Raw genomic sequence first — 18628 nt, 5'->3', positions numbered from 1 at the left:
CTAAATGTTTAACAGACATGTTATCTAAGTGAGTCGGATTGAGATTCCATCCCGCTGACAATAAACATCAATGGTGGAGCAGAAAGCAATAGGCAAATTATAGCAAACCCTGCAATTTCAATGCTATTAAATTTGGAGGAATAACAGCCTTGAGGCCTGTAAACTCTGAATAAAATAGGCCCTTGTGTTTGTCCAACTATTAAATCAAAATGCTACCAACATCCTAGAAAAAACAAGGCGATTTATGGCCTTTCAAGTTTCAGTTACACATTGGTTTTTATTAACTCCTTTCTGTCATTGGGCAGCAGTAGTGTGACGAGGGAGAAGGGAGGGCAGTCAGAGAGGAAGGGACTGGGAAGCAGAGTAGAGGAAGAAGGAGAACTGCGGGGGGACTGGGCGCAGGAGCAAGGAGAGGTGAGGGGAACCCGGGAATCAGGGGCTGAGGCTGGTAACTGGGACTACGGTATGCAGGCGATGTTCAAAGGGAAGGAGCATCTCTGAACAGTGAGGACGATGGGTGTCCTCAAAATCCCATCAGACTCTCTACTGGGGCCCCCAAACTTGAGTCCCACTCCTTCCGTTGAACGAGACATATTAGTTAAGCTTCTCTGAGCCTGTGATTCTTCGTCAGTGATACAGGCAGTGGATCCGCCCCTTGGCAGTGTTGTGAGTGCTAAGATCATCTCTACAGGCAGCACTGCTAGGCACAGTTCAAGCCCTGAGCAACGGGGTCCTCGGAGATCCGATTCTATCATTCCCCTCGAATTTCTAGAATAGTTTTCAAAAGGCAAAAGATCTTCCTCTTCGATCTACTCTTCAGACACAGTATGCACTTACATTTTAATTGAATAAGCTTCTGAATAAAGTGAAACAAATACTTATCGACTGAGGAGGGACAGAAACTGTAGACATCTAAAAATAATAACTGAGCAGCCACCACTGAAGGCATGTGCTCTCCATCCCAGTCACTGGGCTAAGCACTCTGCATGCATTATCTTATTTGGTCCTTACGACAACCATATCCTGTTAATCAGAATTTACAAATGTGAAAACTGGGGCTAAGAAAAATGTAGACCATCAATACAAGATCAGGATCTTGGGCTGCTGGGCTGGGAACAACAAAACCCCCCAAATAGTTTTTTTCTGGCCTAATTCTTACACCCAACTTTGAAAGGCAGATAAAAGTAATTTGTCCCATGTCATAAAGCAAGCCTGTGACAGAGCCAGGATAAGAACTCAGTTTTCTCCTTTCTCCTAATTCATTATTCTTTCCAAATGTCTTACCACCCCACTTTATTGTCGTTTCTCCTACCATGGGTGGTTGGTGAAGGCGGGGACCATGTGAATCCGCTGGCTGCTGTACCTTCATCCCAGGGCCCAGTATAAATGCCTGGCATGAAGCAGGTGCTTATGGTGTCTACTGAGGGGATGAGTTACAGCCTCTTCTGACCAAACCTGCCTGGGGTAAACTTTGCTCTTCAAATTCCAAGATAGTCAAAACCTCCAACCCCCCACTGTGCTGCCCAATGCAGCAATGCTCCACATAAAAAGGGCTGGGGCGATGAATGGGAAGAGCACGGAGGATTTTAGGACAGTGAAACTATTTTGTATGGGACAGCTACAGTGGACACAAGACTAAACCATAATGTAAACTACAGACTTTAGGTGATGATGACGTGTCACAGAGGGTTCATCGGCAGTAACAGGCGCCCCACTCTGGTGGGCAGTGTTGGTAGTGGGGACCGTGCATGAGTGAGGGCAGGGGCATATCAGAACTTTGTACTTTCCGCTCAGTTTTAGTTTTACACAACAGGAATAAACTTAAAATTGCTCTGAAACAATGGAGTTTATTAATTTTAAAAAGCACTGGGGGCCCCTCCAGAGGGTGGCCAGAAGGGCCCAGGAGCCACTAGGGTAAACAGCAGTTAAGGATGGCTTGTTTGAGCCAGTAGGTAACAACTGGGCTGTCCTTCCCTACTCCACAGCTAGCAGCTCCAACAGCCGCGAGTCCTGGGCTGGGAAAATAAAACTCTATATTAGGCGTTAAACATGTCTTTATAGTAACAGCCTGAAATGAGGTCAAGACGAAGTCTATGCTGGTGCACTGACGGCAGCCCATGACTGTTCCTCCCAAAGTACCTCTGACGTCCTGTGGCCATTCCAAGCTTGAGCTTTCTCATGTTCGATTTCTTGGCACACCACGTGAAATGCTATACAAATCACCCCTGATATTTATAAAAGTCAAATGCTATTATGCTTTCAATGAGGAGGTCATACCAGCCTTCCTGGAGTCCACGTGTCTATGTGATGACCTTGTCCTCACTGGCACCCTCCAGCGTGGGCAGGGGTTCGAAGCTCGATCTGCCTTTTTTCCCCCGTGTAAAGTTTTAGCGAGATCAACTTGTTTCTCACCATCTGGCCCCTCTCCCTTCCCCAGCTCCTCTGGGGCTGGGCACCAGGAGGCTGACCTTGGGAGGAGGGGCCAGAACAGTTGCTGGGTTTCCTACTGCTGTGGGACAGGGCCAGCCACCCTGACGCAGTTGCTCAGTGCCCAGTGCTGCCCCTCGTGCCAGGCCCTGGGCAGGAGAGGAGCAAAGCTGGCAGCCACCCTGAGGGAAGGAATGTTGCAGCTACCCTTTAAATCCCCTCCCCACCTGCTGCTCCTGCTGCCCCTCCCCTGCTCACCCACCACAGAAAGTCCTCCAAACAAGGACTTCACTTTCTGCTCTGACGTTCAGAGCCAGAGACTGTCCCTGAAGCTCTTCCTAACCATCACTAACATATGAGGAGTGAGGGAGGGATAAGCAGGTCGCAAACAACACCAAGGTGGGGGTACAGCTCTGCAACTTCCAAGGGGGTAGTCACAAAGCTGCAAGTGTGCATGTGTGTGCACGAGGGCCCTTGTCACCGCCTCCTTCCAATGCCATGGCAAGGTGCCTCCCAGCCTCCTGCACAGTAGAGATGCGAAGGCTCAGGCAGGGCTCCCTCCAGCGCCTGCCCCCTGCCAGAGGGGCTAGTGGATGCCACAGCACCTCTGCCTGCCCTTGCCGCCAGATGCGTTAGCCACTTCTGGACTGCAGGACCCTCTTGCAGCCAACAGAGAGAGAACGAGGACCAGCATCTCAACATTCGCATCTGTTTGAATGGCTTCCTGTGTGACACAGGAATGTGGAAACTAAGCAACTTTTTCTAGGCCAGTAAAAGAAACTCTTTATTTTGTAGTCACAGTGGAGAGAACCTTGGACTGGAAGTGAGAACTCGTGGATCCTAAGTCTCGCTTGGCTTGCTTGTTCTTAACTGACCCTTTTGCAAATAGGGGCTTCTGAGCCCTGGTTTCCTAGGCTGTTGGACAAGCAGAGTTGACTCCCCGGTGTGCACATTAGGTTCGATGCCCAGGCCCCCACAGGGTGGAAAAACAGCATTGAAACATGGGGTGCAGGAGCCCTAGGTCCACATTCTAACTCTACCTTGCGCTGGTCTTTCTTAACCTCTCCAGGTCTCAGTCTTCTCTAGCAAAGAACAGGGAGGAAAAAATGTCTGTCTTTTACAACTGTAGTGAGGCCTGAATAAAATGATAGCTCCAAAGTACCCAAGTACTCTAATGAGTACAGCTATTGTTCCCAGGCAAGTTCACCCTACATGTTCATTTCCCTCACAACACTGCAACCTTCAAGAAGGCAGGGAAAAAGTTTTGCTCAGCACTAGGTATTGGGTTTATGAAGACCTTTGCACATAATAGGTACTTTAAAACTTAGCGAGTAAGTGAATGAAGAAATGAACCAGCTGCACAGACTCCTCTGATCTGCAGCAAATCCAAGTCACTAACCTGGCAGGCCTGATGGGGCAGGTCAGGAGCTGGAGGAGAGAGCTGAACCTCCAGGGGGCAAGTCTAGAGATCCCGTTCAACCTAGTTCAACTGAACCGATCTAAAGATCCAGTTCAGGCCTAGTATGCTAGGCCTGGAAGGCTTCCCTTAAGACTCTGGGCCCTAGAACTCAACTCAGGAATGACATTAGCCATCTTGTGCTTGCCTCTTTTCCTCTTTTCTTTACCAGGGCACTAGGAGGGCTCTGACTACAGAAGGTAGGATACCCAGGTTTCTGATGGTCACAGACATGGGTGAAGACATCAGCAAGAGACTCAAGGTTCTGAGCCCTCAAGGGCACTGACAAGTGAGGCCTCCTCTGAAATGGGCAGGCCATATTCCTGGTGCTTCTGGAGGGTGGACACCTGCTCTGTGTCGTGCTGATCCCAGCTCTGTAGCTTGTCTGGCCTAGGTTTATATGTCATTTGTTTAGACATTGGTAGGGGACAGTACCCCTGAGCATTCTAGGCACCAGAGCCTTAAGTAAGAATCTGCTCTGTGAGATTGTTCAACATGCAGAAAAACTTCATTCTGCCCTCACCTCCCCCAGCTACACTTAGAGGGCTCCAGTGGCTGTTAGTTCTGTGGCCCATGGGAAATAGCCCACAAGTCAGAGGACAAGGCAGGGATCCCGGGAGATCCCACCTCCACCTTGCTGTACACCACTGCTATTCCTCCTCTACCATCACCATCACCACCAACCTGGCCTTTCTCCTCTCACCTACCCAGTGGTGGGGAAGGGGTGCCCCCCAAGGCTACCGACGAAGATCATGAGGATGCAGTGATAAAAACCACCACCACCATTTACTGTGTGTTAACTCTACACACTGAGTGCTTCACATGAATGATTAAATTAAATCTTCACAATACCCCTTATAGGATAGACGCCTCATTGCCCATGTGACAAAGGAGGAAACCAAGGCTTAGAGAAGTGAAGCAACCTGCCCAAGATCATAAAACTTGAATGTGATGGAGCTTGCATTTGAATCTAGACAGTCTGACACCAGATCCCAAGTTCTGGGTTGTCACCATGCACCAAAACCCCTGAACATCACACTGTGACTTCAGGCTCCATGGGTCCCTCTTCCCTGAAGCCAGCAAGACAAACATGATCTACCCTATTAGGGCCCAAACTTGCCTAGTGTGCAAAGTCCCCTAGAGGTCATCCAATCCACTCCCCTGCCTTTGGGCATGTGCATCTTCCCCAAGGAGCCATGTGCACACATGCCCTTCCTTCTCCTTGGGCTCTGGCCTGGCCCACAAACACCAACACTGGCCCGCCTCCCCATGTTCAGATCACAGGAGGCTGGCTGCTCTGAGTTCCCTACATACAGATTAAGAGTTGAAGGTTCCTATAGGTCACCCCAAGGCCTCCTCACTGAGCCCTACTCCCTCCCCCACAGGGCATGGTGAAGACTGACCCAACCCCCTCGAATTCAGCTAGCAGCCAAGGGGTCTCCCCTGCCCTCTAGTCCATGCCACCCGGTCCTGTCTGCTGCCCCAAGGTCTGCTCAAGTCCCAAATGGGGAATGTACAGTGGCCTGGACAACATTATGATTTGTAAAAACCACTCCTAATTAGTTTGACTTTGAATAAAGAGGGTAATTATTTTTAAATTTATTAACTGCTGCCTGGACAGAGAAGTTTCCAGATCAAATGACGCGGAGAAGCTATTTCTGTTCAGTGATGCAGCAATTTATATTACTGATCGGTCATTAAAACCTCTGGCACAAAACCACTTGTGTTTCCTGAGCCAAGATAGTGTCCATGTGTCAAATTTCAAGCCCAGAGTATAAATTAAGCCATTAATGGTATTTATCAGTTTATCTGGACTTAAAGAACTACTTACTAATTTAAGATTTAAAGGACTACTTACTAATTTAAGACCTTCCTGATATAGAACCCAAGTGGTGTGCTGGGTGTGCATGTGTGTGTACGTGCGTGTATGTATGTTTCCTCACTTTTTATTTTACTGGAAAGTGTAAAAAAATTCTGATGTGTAAATGAAGTATGAGCATCTCGAGGAGCTGTGTAGCTGTTAACTCCTCACTGCTCTGCAACCCAAACACTTTGGAAGGAGCAGTGTTTTGCAATATGTATTTGTCATAATATAAAAGGTGTAAAGTGATCTCTGTTTATCTCAACATCTTCGCCATACCAAAACACAACACTGAAGCGTGACAACAAAGCCTGAGCCCAGCACAACCATAAGTGTGGCCTCTCGGCGCACCAGCGTGAGCCCACCAAGATCTGGGAGATGGGGGATAAGGTGGGGTCACACACACCACAGTACAAACCCAGGCTGAGTGGGGTCAAAAAGATCATATGTGAAGATGACAGTCTTTTGGCTAAAACAGAACTGGAAATACCTTCTACTAAATATACTTTCCAGGGTCAAGAATACCTGTTGGTCTCAGTATCACCCGTCTGATGCAATGCTACATGTTAAGCTCTGTGAATCTACCATGTGGCAGCCTTGGGCATGGATCTCCCAAACCCAGTCTGTTTCAGGAAAACTGTATCCTCTACCAGGAGGGGGACACGGGCAGCAGGGTGTTGAGGATTCTTAATTAAGTGGGTCACAGAGATCCGTAAGAGCTACGCCCATGTCAGGACCATGAGCTAAATGGTCTCTGAGATGCTCTCTTTAAACAGTAAATCAATGTGCAGGCATCCGGGGAATCGTGGAAAGAGCACTGCAGTTGGAGGTGAGTCAAGTTCTAGCTCTCTACTTCCTAGTTGGTGGCTTCCAGACCTTGATTTTCTCATTTCTTATGTGGGTATAACACAAGAAAGTGTTTTATAAACTTAGGTATCAGAAATATAAGGTGGCATTACCATTACTTTACTGTCCCAGTGTCTCCATTCCTCTTCCTTTCTACTTCTCTCCCCCTGTTCTGTTGGCTCCCAAACAATACATGGCACCCCACTGGCTTCTCCCAGTCCACTAACTTTAGTGTTATTGCAGCATTCCTTACAGTCAGGCCTCTCCCTTTGTCATGCAGTTCCCTTTTTAGAACAGAGATGACAACTAGATTTCAAGTTGCATTCTTCCATATTAGAGAACTCTGAGGCTCTACCTGGCTTGCATCGGAAATGGCACCATAAGTGATAAATGAGCTCTGCCGTGTGTCAGGAAGAGCCACCTCGTTGCTGACCCTACACTGAGGATGAGGACGCTGCTGCGTCTCTCCCAGTAGAGCCCAGCCTGCCTGCACTAGGAGGTGCTCCTCGCAGCTGGGGGAGCTTGCCTGTAGCCCGCACCCAGGTGGTAACAAGTCAAGGATATTCACCCACTAGATAGCAGAATTAGAGCCCCTCTCCCAGGCTTCTGACTCAAACTCCAGGGTCTTTCCAATCATATTTGAAACATATACCCTTTTCTGGAAAGTGTTGACTACTCTCAAGTTCTTACTGACTTAAAAAATTCTAGAAAGTCATTGGTCCTAGGACACATTCTGACTTTCAAAGCTGAACCAATACCCAAATTCTCAACACAGGTGGCAAGTTATTAACACCACCGAGTTGTACACTTAAAAATGGTTAAAATGGCAATTTTTATATTATTTTCCAGAGCTTTAACACTTAACACAGTCCTATTAAAATCATAGAGTACTAAAATCACTGAACTGTACACTTTTAACAGGTGAACTGTGTGACATGTGAATTATATCTCAAGAAAGCCATTTGGGTGAAAAAGGGCAGGAAGTGTGTCTTGATCAGTCACTGCCATATCACTAATGAGTGCCAGGCACACAGAAGGCACTCAGTGAGTGTGTGGGGTCCACTCCTGAACAACATTCCCCCCTGCTCACCCGGCGGGGACCGTGCCTCTTCTCCCAGCCCTGGCTAAGCAGGCAGCTTGCGCCCTGCTGCTGCAAATTGAATCTGGATAAACAGAATTAAGCTTCTTGGCAGAGCTGGCCCACAGCTCAGTCTGCTCAGCCCCCAGGTTGGAATTCTCAGAGTGGGACTCTCGATTACTTGTAGTCTAGCAATAAGAAACTGGCTGGGACCTAGGGAGACCTGGGTCTTCCCTGGCTTCTAAGATACCCAGCTCTGGAACCCTGAGCAAAATTATTCAGCAAGTCGCTTTCTCTATAACAAATCCAGGCAGGTGCATACAGGAGTAACAGCTCACCTAGAAAGCTCGCTCCTCCCTGCCACAGGCCAGGGAAGCACCAATCCAAAGCGATGACACCAGTTCTAGGACATATGTTTTCCACTCAGGAGAGGCAGATCTTGTGAGGTGGCAGTACAAGGAAATACTGGTGACAATAATTATAATGGCAGCAGCTGACTGGTCTTGCTTCTTCCACCGCAGTCCCTTGTGGCAGCTTAGTCACTTGACTCCAAAGATGACTGCCATCAATTCCTCTTTCCTTATATGTTTGTCATTTCTTTTGAGAAGCGCAATCTAGTCATGCACCCCAGAATCTGGGGTTCACCTGTGCCTGCTTCGAGCAATCAAACATGGCAGGGTGATGCTGTATGTTCCCAGCGCAGCTTTTAAGAGGGCTGGCAGTTTCTACCTCCTGACTCTTGGAGCCCAGCGCTGTCATGGGAGAAGTCCAGGCTTCTCTGCTGCAGAGGGGGCATGAGGAGGAGTCCCAAGAGTCTGACAGGGAGCAAGGAAGCCATCCTGGACATCCAGCCCAGTCGAGTGCACTGATGACACTACCTGACTGCAGCCCCATGAGAGACCCCCAGTGAAAACTGCCCAGCTGAGCACAGCCAACCCACAGAACTGCCTGGGATGATGAGACAGTGCCACTTTAGTCAAGTGCTGTGCAGCAACTGATAACTGAAACACTCCTGTGCTCAATCATCAACACAGGAGCCAGGGTGATCTTTGAAACACATAAATCAAGCCATATCATTCTCCCACTCAAAACCCTGTGACGGACTGCTTTCCCTGTCTCTATAAATGTTTGTGCACATGCGTGTGGTGTGCATGTGTGTATGCAGCTTTACTGAGATAGAATTCATGCACCATACAATATACAATGGATGCTTTTAAAATACAGTTAACCTTCCACCAATGTGGGGATTAGGGGAGCAAATCACGTATGATTTCCCATGTAGTTGAAAATCCGTGTATAACTTTTGACTCTCTGAAAAGTTAGCTGCCCCTCAGTATCCACAGAGGCTTTGTCCCATGACCTCCCACAGATACCCAAATCCGCGCATCCTCAAGTCCCTGTATACAGTGGCATAGAACAATGCACACACTCAGCTCTCCACACCTGCAAACTCCCAACCATAGATCAGTACAGGTATTTACTGAAAAAAAAACCCCACATATAAGCAGACCAGCACAGTTCAAACCCATGTTGTTAAGGGTGACTGTCTACAGTTGAATAGTTTCTAATATATTCAGAGTTGTGTAGCCATCACCACAACCAATTTTAAAACATTTTCATCACTCAAAAAAGAATACGTATTAGGCCCCTCCGCCCCCCCACACTTACCCCAATTCCCCCGACCCTTGGCACTTATTATTTACTTTCCATCTTTTCCTTAAAAGATTTTATTTATTTATTTTTAGAGAAAGGGGCAGGGAGGGAGAAAGATAGGGGGAGAAACATCAATGTATGGTTGCCTCTCACATGCCCTGTACTGGGGACCTGGCCTGCAACCCAGGCATGTGCCCTGACTGGGAATCCAGTGACACTTTGGTTCGCAGGCCAGAGCTCAGTCCACTGAGCCACACCAGCCAGGACTACTTTCTGTCATTATGAATATGCCTATTCTGGATACTTCATATAAATGAAATCATACACCATGTATGATTGGGTCTTGCCTCTTTCACAGAGTATAATGTTTTTTAAGGTTCATTTATGTTATGTGTGGGTCCTCCTCTGTCTCCGACTCTTTCGTTCCTTTTTATGGAGAAACTATCTTTTGTTCACTCATTTCTCAGTGGGTAGACACTGGGTTATCTCTACCAACTTTTGGCTATTATGAATAATGCCGCTATAAAAACGCATGTGCACATTTCTGTGTATATGTATGTTTTTGTTTCTTTCGGGTACATACCTAGGAGAGGCATTGCTCTGTCATATGGTAACTCTGTTTAACTTTCTGAGGAACTGCCAGACTGTTTTCCAAAGTGGGTACAACATTTAACATTTCCACCAGCAGTGTGTGGGGGCTCCGACTTTTCACATCCTCACCAACACTTCTCACTGTCAGGGTTTTATTATAGCCACATCCCCATGGGTGTGAAGTGGTACCTCACTGCGATTTTGGTTTGTATTTCCTGTTGGCTCGTGGTGCCAAGCATCACTCCAGGTGCTCACTGACTATTTGTCTATTTTTGGAGAAATATCTAGTTGTAAGACTTCTTCAAATTTTATAAGTACCAGTCCTTTAGCAGATGTATGATTTGCAAATATATGGAAACTTTTTATGGTTCCCTCCTCCACTTTAGGACTCTAAGATGTCATCTTCTGAGAGAGGCCACTTGACCACTTCCCTGACCACTTGATCTAAAATACCACTCTTCTCCCTATCACTCTCTACCCCTTATCCTGCTTTATTTGTTCTTACGAGCACTTATTATGGCCTGGCATTCTATTATACAGGTATTTGCCTATACTCTCTCCCTATTAGAATCACAGTTCCATGAGAAATGCTGTCTGTCTCATATGTTACTACACTTTAAATGGCCCAATAGTGTTGGGAACACTGTAGAAACTCAACAAATATTTATTAAGTTAAATACATCTCTCTTGTGCAGAGAATGCTTACTATGAGCCAAACACTCTGCAAAGCACTTTAAATAAAATATCTTATTTAATCCCTACAATGCTCTATGCTATGACGTAAGCACTATTATTACACAACTTTTCGAACAGATGAGGAAAACCAAATTAAGAGAGTTTAAGTAACTTATCCATGGCACCGCAAACAGAAAGTGGCAGAGCCAGGATTAAACCCAGGCAGGCTAAACCGCACCACTTCCGTTCCCACCATTCACTCAGGCAAGTCACTTCCCCTCCTCTGAGCCTCAGTTTCCTCATCTATGACCTGGGAGTAGCCTCCAACCTGACAGAGTTTGCTGAAAGACAAACCAAATGCCAACAGGGAAGCACTGGAACAGTGCCTGGCACGTCGTGAGCAGTTGGTAAGAGTGAGGGCACCCATGATGATGATGACGCTGATCACAATGATGGGCCAATGTTGATGCTGTAAAATCAAGGCTCGGAAATAAATAAAGTGATCCTGTCGTTTGTTAATATTGCTCAAAGGCATCCTGCATACAGCTTGCTTGCTTTTGAACAATGACCCCCTCGCAGAGGGGGACCAGCCCATAAGCGTTTCAGAGTTAGTCATGTGGGATACAGGAGTTTCCTGACCCTTCAGAGGACAGTGGATGCTTAGACGAGGGTACAGACTTTCTAAGGTTTTGACAAGAGTCAGAGAGGTCTCTGCGAAGACGGGACCTCAGTGACCTATTAGAGACAGAGACCTTAGCCTAATCCAGGGCAGCTGTGCTTACGGGGCAATGCCACACCTTCCCAGCCAGCCCCACACGTAAGAGTGGCCAAACCCGGCACAGCCATCCCCATTCGCAGCCCCCCAGGAAATGACTGGATATCATTTTGTTGAAAGGGGGTGTTACCGAGATACCCCTATCCACATGCTGTCACACTGTGGAGGACCGAGAGAATGGGAATCAAAGTCCACTCACCAGTGTGGGTCTGCCTGTGCGTCTCCAGGGCATCCTCCTTCGAAAACTGGGCACCACACTGGTCACAGACAAAGGCTTTGGCCCCCGCTGAAAGAAAGGGGAGGCGGTTACTTATTCCCAAGAGTGATATTCCATTAGGAGGTGGGGTCCTGGGCCAAAATCATGCAGATGGACACTGAGGAAGGGGGACAAACTCCTCTGAAGGGAGTCAGGGAGAATCCACAGCCCCAGCAGCCAGCCCAGACCCTCCTCCAAGATATGTCTACCCACCCAAATGAACTCCAAATGCCCCCATGAGGAAGAGGAAATGAAATGAGAGTAACCGAGACAAACATATATGTACCCCAGATGAGATGGCCCATAAGAAGGGGACTTTGGGGTGCTGGCTCCAATTGAGGGATGATACAATGAAGGGGAACGTGCTCTGTTGCCTAGATTATACTTTATGGGAGAATAGAAATGACTTACATACTGCTTCTTAGGTAAACCCCTGATTTTGTGTGTCTAAAACTAAACCCACAGTTTACCCAGCCCCCTCCTGCTGCTGACCATTAAAAAAATCTGAATGGCTCTGTAGCATCTTCAGGGTCAAGTCATACCCCTCACAGTGACTCACAGAGTGTTCCCTGATATGCTCATCTTTTCTGCTCTGTCTCTCCTTCCTCACCCTTGTTCCCTAGTCTCCAGCCCTACTGAGCTGCTCTGGTTCCCTGGAGGAGCCATGTCCTTCCTCACTGCAAGGTCTCCGCACATCCTCCTGTACCTCCTCTGTCTCCGACTCTTTCATTCCTCTCCCTGGCCCATGGTGCAGCCAGCCTGTATTCACCATTTACGCATCAGCTTCCTTACCCTTGTCCCACTGCCTGGGGGAGGAAGTGCTTTTTTTTAGCTCCCACAGCACTGCGTATGTTCCTGGTCATAGCATTGCCATGCTCTCTTATAAATGCCTGTGGACCCATCTCTACCTCCTGACCCACAGGAAGCTCCAGAGGGGGCAGTATGAAGAGAATGTCATCACATGCACAGCTGCATCTGCCTGGCTCCCAGTGAGAAGCTATTACTGTACATATTTGGGGAATAAGCTAAATCCACTCAGGGCAATTCAATTTAATAAACATTTTTAGAACCATTATTTACAAGGCTCAAAGTGACAATGTCACAATGTCAAGATAAACAGGACTTTTAACCACTTGCTAATAGTCTTAAAGGCTCTAATATGTTATCTTGTCCAGGGAGCACCTGTTGTAAGCCTTGGAGGTTTTCTTTCAAAATGTCTTCTAGATGGCTCTCTTCCCCTGCATGTCATTAACCACTGTCCCTCTCCAGGCTCTTGTGGAGTCATGCCTGGCACACTGGAAGAACAAGGATGGTTGTCACACCACCAGCAGCCCTCTGATCCAACCAACAGAGGCAGGTGCCTTGAAGGCCACTTGATTCCTCACACTTCCTTGCTCAAGACAATACAATGGCTCACAGTTTGCACTGATTCTACATTCCTCTACTTAGCTTCAAGGCCGTCCACAACCTAGTCCAGTGAGCAGTCCAGCTCCATAGGGAGTTGTCCTCACTGGCCCTCTGTGAGTGCCACCCGACCCTCCCTGAGACTCCGGGCTTGAGTAACGCCTGGTCTCATTCCTCAGTCTATTCCAGTCCCATTCTGTTTCCAAAACTGGAGTATGCATGCACGAAGCACTCCAGCCTCTCACCACTCTGCCCTTCCCAATCTGCCGCTGCACTTTATTCCTTTCAACATGTCTTCGCACTTCTTTAAGTGTGCCTGCATTTTAGTTTTGTACCAGAGTTCATAAGAGGCAAAATTCCTTCTTAACACATATTGTAGTAGAGAACAGTCTGGTGCTCTTTTCAAAGTAGCTCAGATTTCCTGGGGCTTTATCATATACTGCAGGATGCTAAGTATTTAGGATATATCATTTTATTTGATGCTAAAAATCTTTTAAAGTACAAACTATAACTGCCCCCACTTAGTATATGAGAAAACCGAAGCTCAGCTACTTAGCTTGCCCAGTGTCACAGGCGGTTAACAGTAGAGGTGGATTCAAAGACCAGCAGCCTGACATCAGAGCCTTGGCTCTTCATTCGGATACCCTTCGGCCTCCCTGGGGTTCCATCTGCAAAGATGTGTCCTGGATAAGAAGGTAAGCTCCAGACTTCTTTCTCTCAAATCAAAAAAGTGAAAATCCAATTTACCCCTTGTATACATCAAGGTTTTGTGTAAAATTCTATTCAGAAAAATGTTTCCACTACTTTTTAAAAGTTTAAAACCTCTGCCTTGGAGTATTAGCACACCCTTAGGGAGTAGAACTCAGAATATAAGTTGAACCATTATAGACTTAAACACCATGAGACAGTTCTTGCCAGTGAAGGGTATGAGGACCCCAGAGGAGATCCGGAAGGTCAGGTCCTGTGAGGGCACTGACCTTGTCTACATTCCTGTGAAGAGCAGGTACTCTAGATGTTAGTGGATGGACTGAGTGAATCAGTGATAAAATGCCCCAGGAAAGATATGAAATCACTTTTCCTTAAGTGTTTTGAAAGCAAATATTGTCATTTGTTTTAGGTGGCTGCAGCTGAATTCTGCCTGGAGGCAGGAAAAACAGCACGATGTCTCTGGGCTTCCCTTAAGTTGCAGGGCCTCCCTAGGGCCAAGGACCTATAGGGAGCTTATAGAGCTTTGAAGAAAACCAAGGAACTTGATGCCCAAGCAGTCACACTGTGGCATACAGGTGGCAGTCTGAACCACTTTTCATCCATTTCTTCTGGAAATGCAGCATGAGCCTCAAAGAGCAGACAGGGCCTGAGTGGGAAGACCAAGGCAGGTGAGGCCCAGTCCTTCACAAAGAGAAACTCCCTAGTCCCAGATCATTAGCCAGCAATGATTTTATGCAGATGTGTAAGGGATCTTATTTCCATTGTATTTCTTTCTTTGGTTCTATCAGCTCTCACAACTCACCAAAGAAGAAAGAAAGGAGGCTCAAGGACGGAAGTGGGGACTGAGAGGGGAGGGTGCACTGGGACTCAGTACCGCTACCCCACTATCGTGCTGAGCCCTAGGGTGCGGAGGCCCTAGTAGCTCAGCCTCAAAGGGATGTGGCAGGAAGAGTTCTTAGAGAACAGCCATGGATGTGGCTGTCTCAGTGTCTGCTATAATGACTGAGGTGCAGAGAGAAAGGAAGGAGGGCAGGCAGGAAATAAAGGGCCGGATGCGTGCCACCAGACACGTTCATTGTCCAAGTTCACAGGAAGATAAAACAGGTTTGCACACACTATCTAGGCAAGGTTGCTGGCTGGGCCCAAGCCTGACCACATGGTGTTGTCCTCAAAGTCCTCCGCTCTCCACGTTCACCTTGCTGAAGTCACAGCCTTGAGCTGCGTGTGTGAAAGTACCCTGTCCTCAGCCACTCAGGTCAGAATCTTCATCACACATGGGTACCATGGGCATCAGCTGCCATTCATGAAGCCGAAGACACCCCCACCCCAAGTCAAACTCCCCCTAGGTTGAGTCCGACAGCAAAGACAGGCAGTTCCAGGACACAAAAGCCAGCAGAAAGGGGCAGAAACCACTCTCTCTCAAGGAGGCATGTGCCTTTAAATTGTCTCTATAATAGCTGGCTCAGAGGCAGAAATATTTGGCAGCCCTGAAATTAAAAGTGATAAATTTCTTCACCAAGCTTTGATCGATAACAGAGGCCTCATCTGTTAATCAATAAGACAGTCTCTGCCTGTTTACTGTGCATATGTTGTTCTCTGCTGCCTTCACTATGATGTCAGGTTTGCATTCAAAGCAACTCGAGTGTGTATAAACCACATGGCTGTTCCCAAAATGCATTATGGTGACATCATCCAGCCACTGATACATTTATAAAGCATCCCTGTAAAGGAGGGGGAAGGGGGAAGGGAGGAGTTCACACCAGTCAACCACACGGGTACACGTGAAGACATCAGCAACACTTACGCCCACAGTATTTCCCTGGGACTCATCCTGGAGTGGGAAAAACTCCAGAAACAGCTCAGGGATGACCACGTCTCGCCATCTCCTTCCTATAAACAGGAGACATGTTTGGGCTGTCCATTAAGTATATGCCAAGGGGGAGTTACAGTAAATGAACAAAAGAGACAAATGCTTGCCCTCAAAGAGCTTACATTCTAGAGAAGAAAGCACATTTTAAAAAGTAAAATAAATACCAAATAGGTGGTGATAAGTGATAAAAGGAGAAATAGGTTGAGTGCAGAGAGATCGAGAGTGCTATTTTGTATGAGTGGTCAGGAAGGCCGCACTGATGAGCTGACAGGTGAGTGGGGAACTGCAGAAGCTGAGGGGAGAAGAAGCAGTGCCACTATGTGGCAAGACCCATCACCGGCACAGGAAGCATGAGGAGGCCAGCTGGTAGGAAGGGAGTCAGCTGGGGAGAGCGAGAGATGGGGTCAAGTAAGGGGATGGTTGCAAGGAGAGAAATTAAATAGCAAAGAGGGAGAACCACAAGATGAAGAGGGCTAGACCCTTCCTTTTCTCCCTGGCAATTACGGACCTTAGTGAACTAAAAGAAACAAAGCAGATCTAGGGTGCAGAGAGCTGGGACCCGGCCTGGCTCAGCCACACGCTGCCATGGACATCACACACATCATCACACTTCGATGAACCTATTTCCAGTCTGTAAAATGGGATGGCCGTATCCGTCTGCCTTACCTAAGGCTGCTGTAAGGGTGAAAGGAGATAATGAATACTAACAAACATAAAACTCTGTTAATCACCAAGCACTCTGTACATATAAGAGATCACTGATGTTATTTCCACCTCGAGAAGCAATAAAATGTGCTTAAGAGCTCAAGATTCAGGTCAAAAAGATCAGAGTTCAAATCCCAGCCAAGCTGATCACCAGTTGTGACCCTCAACAAGTTATCTAACTTCAATGAGCCTGTCACTTCCTTTGGGAAATGGGAACAGCAGGGGAAAGGAAAGGCCCCCAGAGAGTTGTGACAAGGTGGGTGAAGTGCTTGGCCCCATGTCTGGGGGGCAGGTACGTCATCACCAGTCAGGCTCAGGGACACGATTCCTTTAAAGAACTCCTTTGTGCAGAGTATGGTTGATTTTTACTGAAACTCAATGTACAGTTATTTGGGGGTTATTTATCTTGAGTGAAATAAGTCTCACATTTGTAAAGACATACTTCACTATAATCTCACACATACACCTTGTCCCTCTGATTTTTAAAGGTGAGTGATTGACTGTCTTGTTGAGGGAGCAGGGGTATCTGTCATAGGACCAACCTGTCAGTATGGACAGCTATTCAGCACTCAGCCTCTAAACCCTCCCAGGCTAGCCCCAGGAGCCCTGTTCTGCAATCCTGTGCTGCTGGGCTCTGTTCCGTCTTCCCCAGCAACCGTAAGTTCTGTGAGAGCAGGGCTGGAATCTGCCTTGTTCTCCACTCTATTCTCAGTACCCTGTTCCCTGCCCAATGTGCAGTGGGTGTTCACTAAACGGGTGACAAACCAAAGGAACCCTCAGCCTGGTTCTCAGTTGAGGAACTGACCTGGGAAGGGGTAGAGGCCATTCAGGGCACTGCCAGGCTGTCCCCTAGGAGGTGGCAGAGTCCTTATCCTACTCTCTCTACTGGGTTCTCTATTGCCTCATTTTCACACCGGTCTCTGCTGGAACCCAGGCAGGTGTGGGGAGAAGAAAGGAAAGGATAGGAGGCAGGCTGTCTACCTCCTCCGGAGCAAGGTCTCCCTCTCATCAACCCTCTGCTCCTGCCCAGCTGCCCAGGACCAACACCCTGCAGCAAAGGTGTAACCCCTCCCTCTAGCACACTCAGGGACCGCCTGTCCAAGGAGCCCTCCAGCAGCCAGAGTGGACCCTCCACTGGCTGGCAGAGGTCTACTGAGTGACCCCACTCCCAGCCCAGGCACTAAGTTTATCTAAAAGTCAGGGTTAAAGAGACAGACATCTTCACCCCTGCCAGTCTCCCAGGGAGCCTGCGGGTAAGGGTTCAAGAATGTCTTAGGAGCTGCCTGACCATTCTGAATTTTCCAGACCTCTACTTCTCCCCTTCCTCCTGATTTCCTGATGCTTCCAGAAAGTAGACCGGGGCTAGAACAAGGAGGAAGGCTGAGGTTGGGTGAAAAGAAAGGTGGCAGTCACCTCAGCCCACATGGAGGCTAGAGCTGGCCTAAGGCCTCCTTGTGTAGAAGCTGCTTTCACTCCAGGCTAAGAATCACCCCGACTTTCAGGAATCAAAAAAGGGACATGCCAGGAAAGCACTCTCAAAGCCAAAGGGCTTTCTCTCAACGGCCAGCATTCCAACGACAACACAGCTGAAATCCAGCAGCAGCAGAAGCGGGTCGGGCTCCCAGCAGCTGCCCTCCCCTCACCACCTCCACCCGGCCTCTCCTTCTTGGCCAAGTACAGAATCTTCCTCCCTGCCTGCCTTCCCTATTAGAAAATGGGCTGGGGGTACCAAGCATCTAGGAAGGGTGAAGATACTGAATGTAATCAGATATGGTCTGGTGTCTCTGTTAAGTAAATAAGGCAGAAGCCAATGAGAGAAGAAAAAAATTCAAAATCCCTCCCTCTCTACAATCCCACCCCCACGCTAATAAGAAAGGGAGGGAAAGGAACCACAACATAAACACCTAATGTTTGCCAGCATCTAATGTTGAGTAATATGTCCTTTTTCTTTTAATTCCTTGAGATTTTAAAATAAACATCTTGAATGTTCTGATGAGATATGCATGCTTGCTTACATAAGGAAGTACAGAGTGTACCAAAACAGCAGACCCAAAAAAAGCATAAGCTGTCAGAACAATGAGTGCAGACACGGGGCATTTTACAACGGACCATAGTGTACAGTTTTATTTACAGTACCTCTTATCAGACAGAACAGTACACTGGCTGCCAATTCCAAAGGCCAGCACTGCGTGTTCTTTCACTCAAGGAGATGTGTGCTCCCTGAGAGGAGCTGGGAGGCGTGCTCTCTCCAACACTCTCTTCTCACTCTCTTTTTCTCCTTTATCAACAAAACAAAAACTGATACAGAACCAGAATCTCTGTA

At 47.6% G+C, this 18628-nt stretch overlaps 1 protein-coding gene across 4 annotated transcripts in view; it reads right to left on the bottom strand.

Moving 5' to 3' along the window:
* Positions 1 to 18628, bottom strand: part of ZBTB16 (zinc finger and BTB domain containing 16) — a 203351-nt gene that overhangs the window by 64261 nt on the left and 120462 nt on the right. For all 4 annotated transcript variants that reach the window (XM_053924524.2, XM_053924522.2, XM_024570825.4 and 1 more), the window contains one exon: positions 11562 to 11648. In XM_053924524.2, the coding sequence (XP_053780499.1) occupies positions 11562 to 11648 (87 nt within the window). The remainder of the gene's footprint in view (positions 1 to 11561; positions 11649 to 18628) is intronic.

This window comes from Desmodus rotundus, chromosome 5 (genome assembly GCF_022682495.2).
Source record: "Desmodus rotundus isolate HL8 chromosome 5, HLdesRot8A.1, whole genome shotgun sequence".
Classification (NCBI taxonomy): Eukaryota; Metazoa; Chordata; class Mammalia; order Chiroptera; family Phyllostomidae; genus Desmodus; species Desmodus rotundus.
Note: the sequence above shows the minus strand (reverse complement) of the source record. Positions and strands in the feature narration are given on the sequence as shown.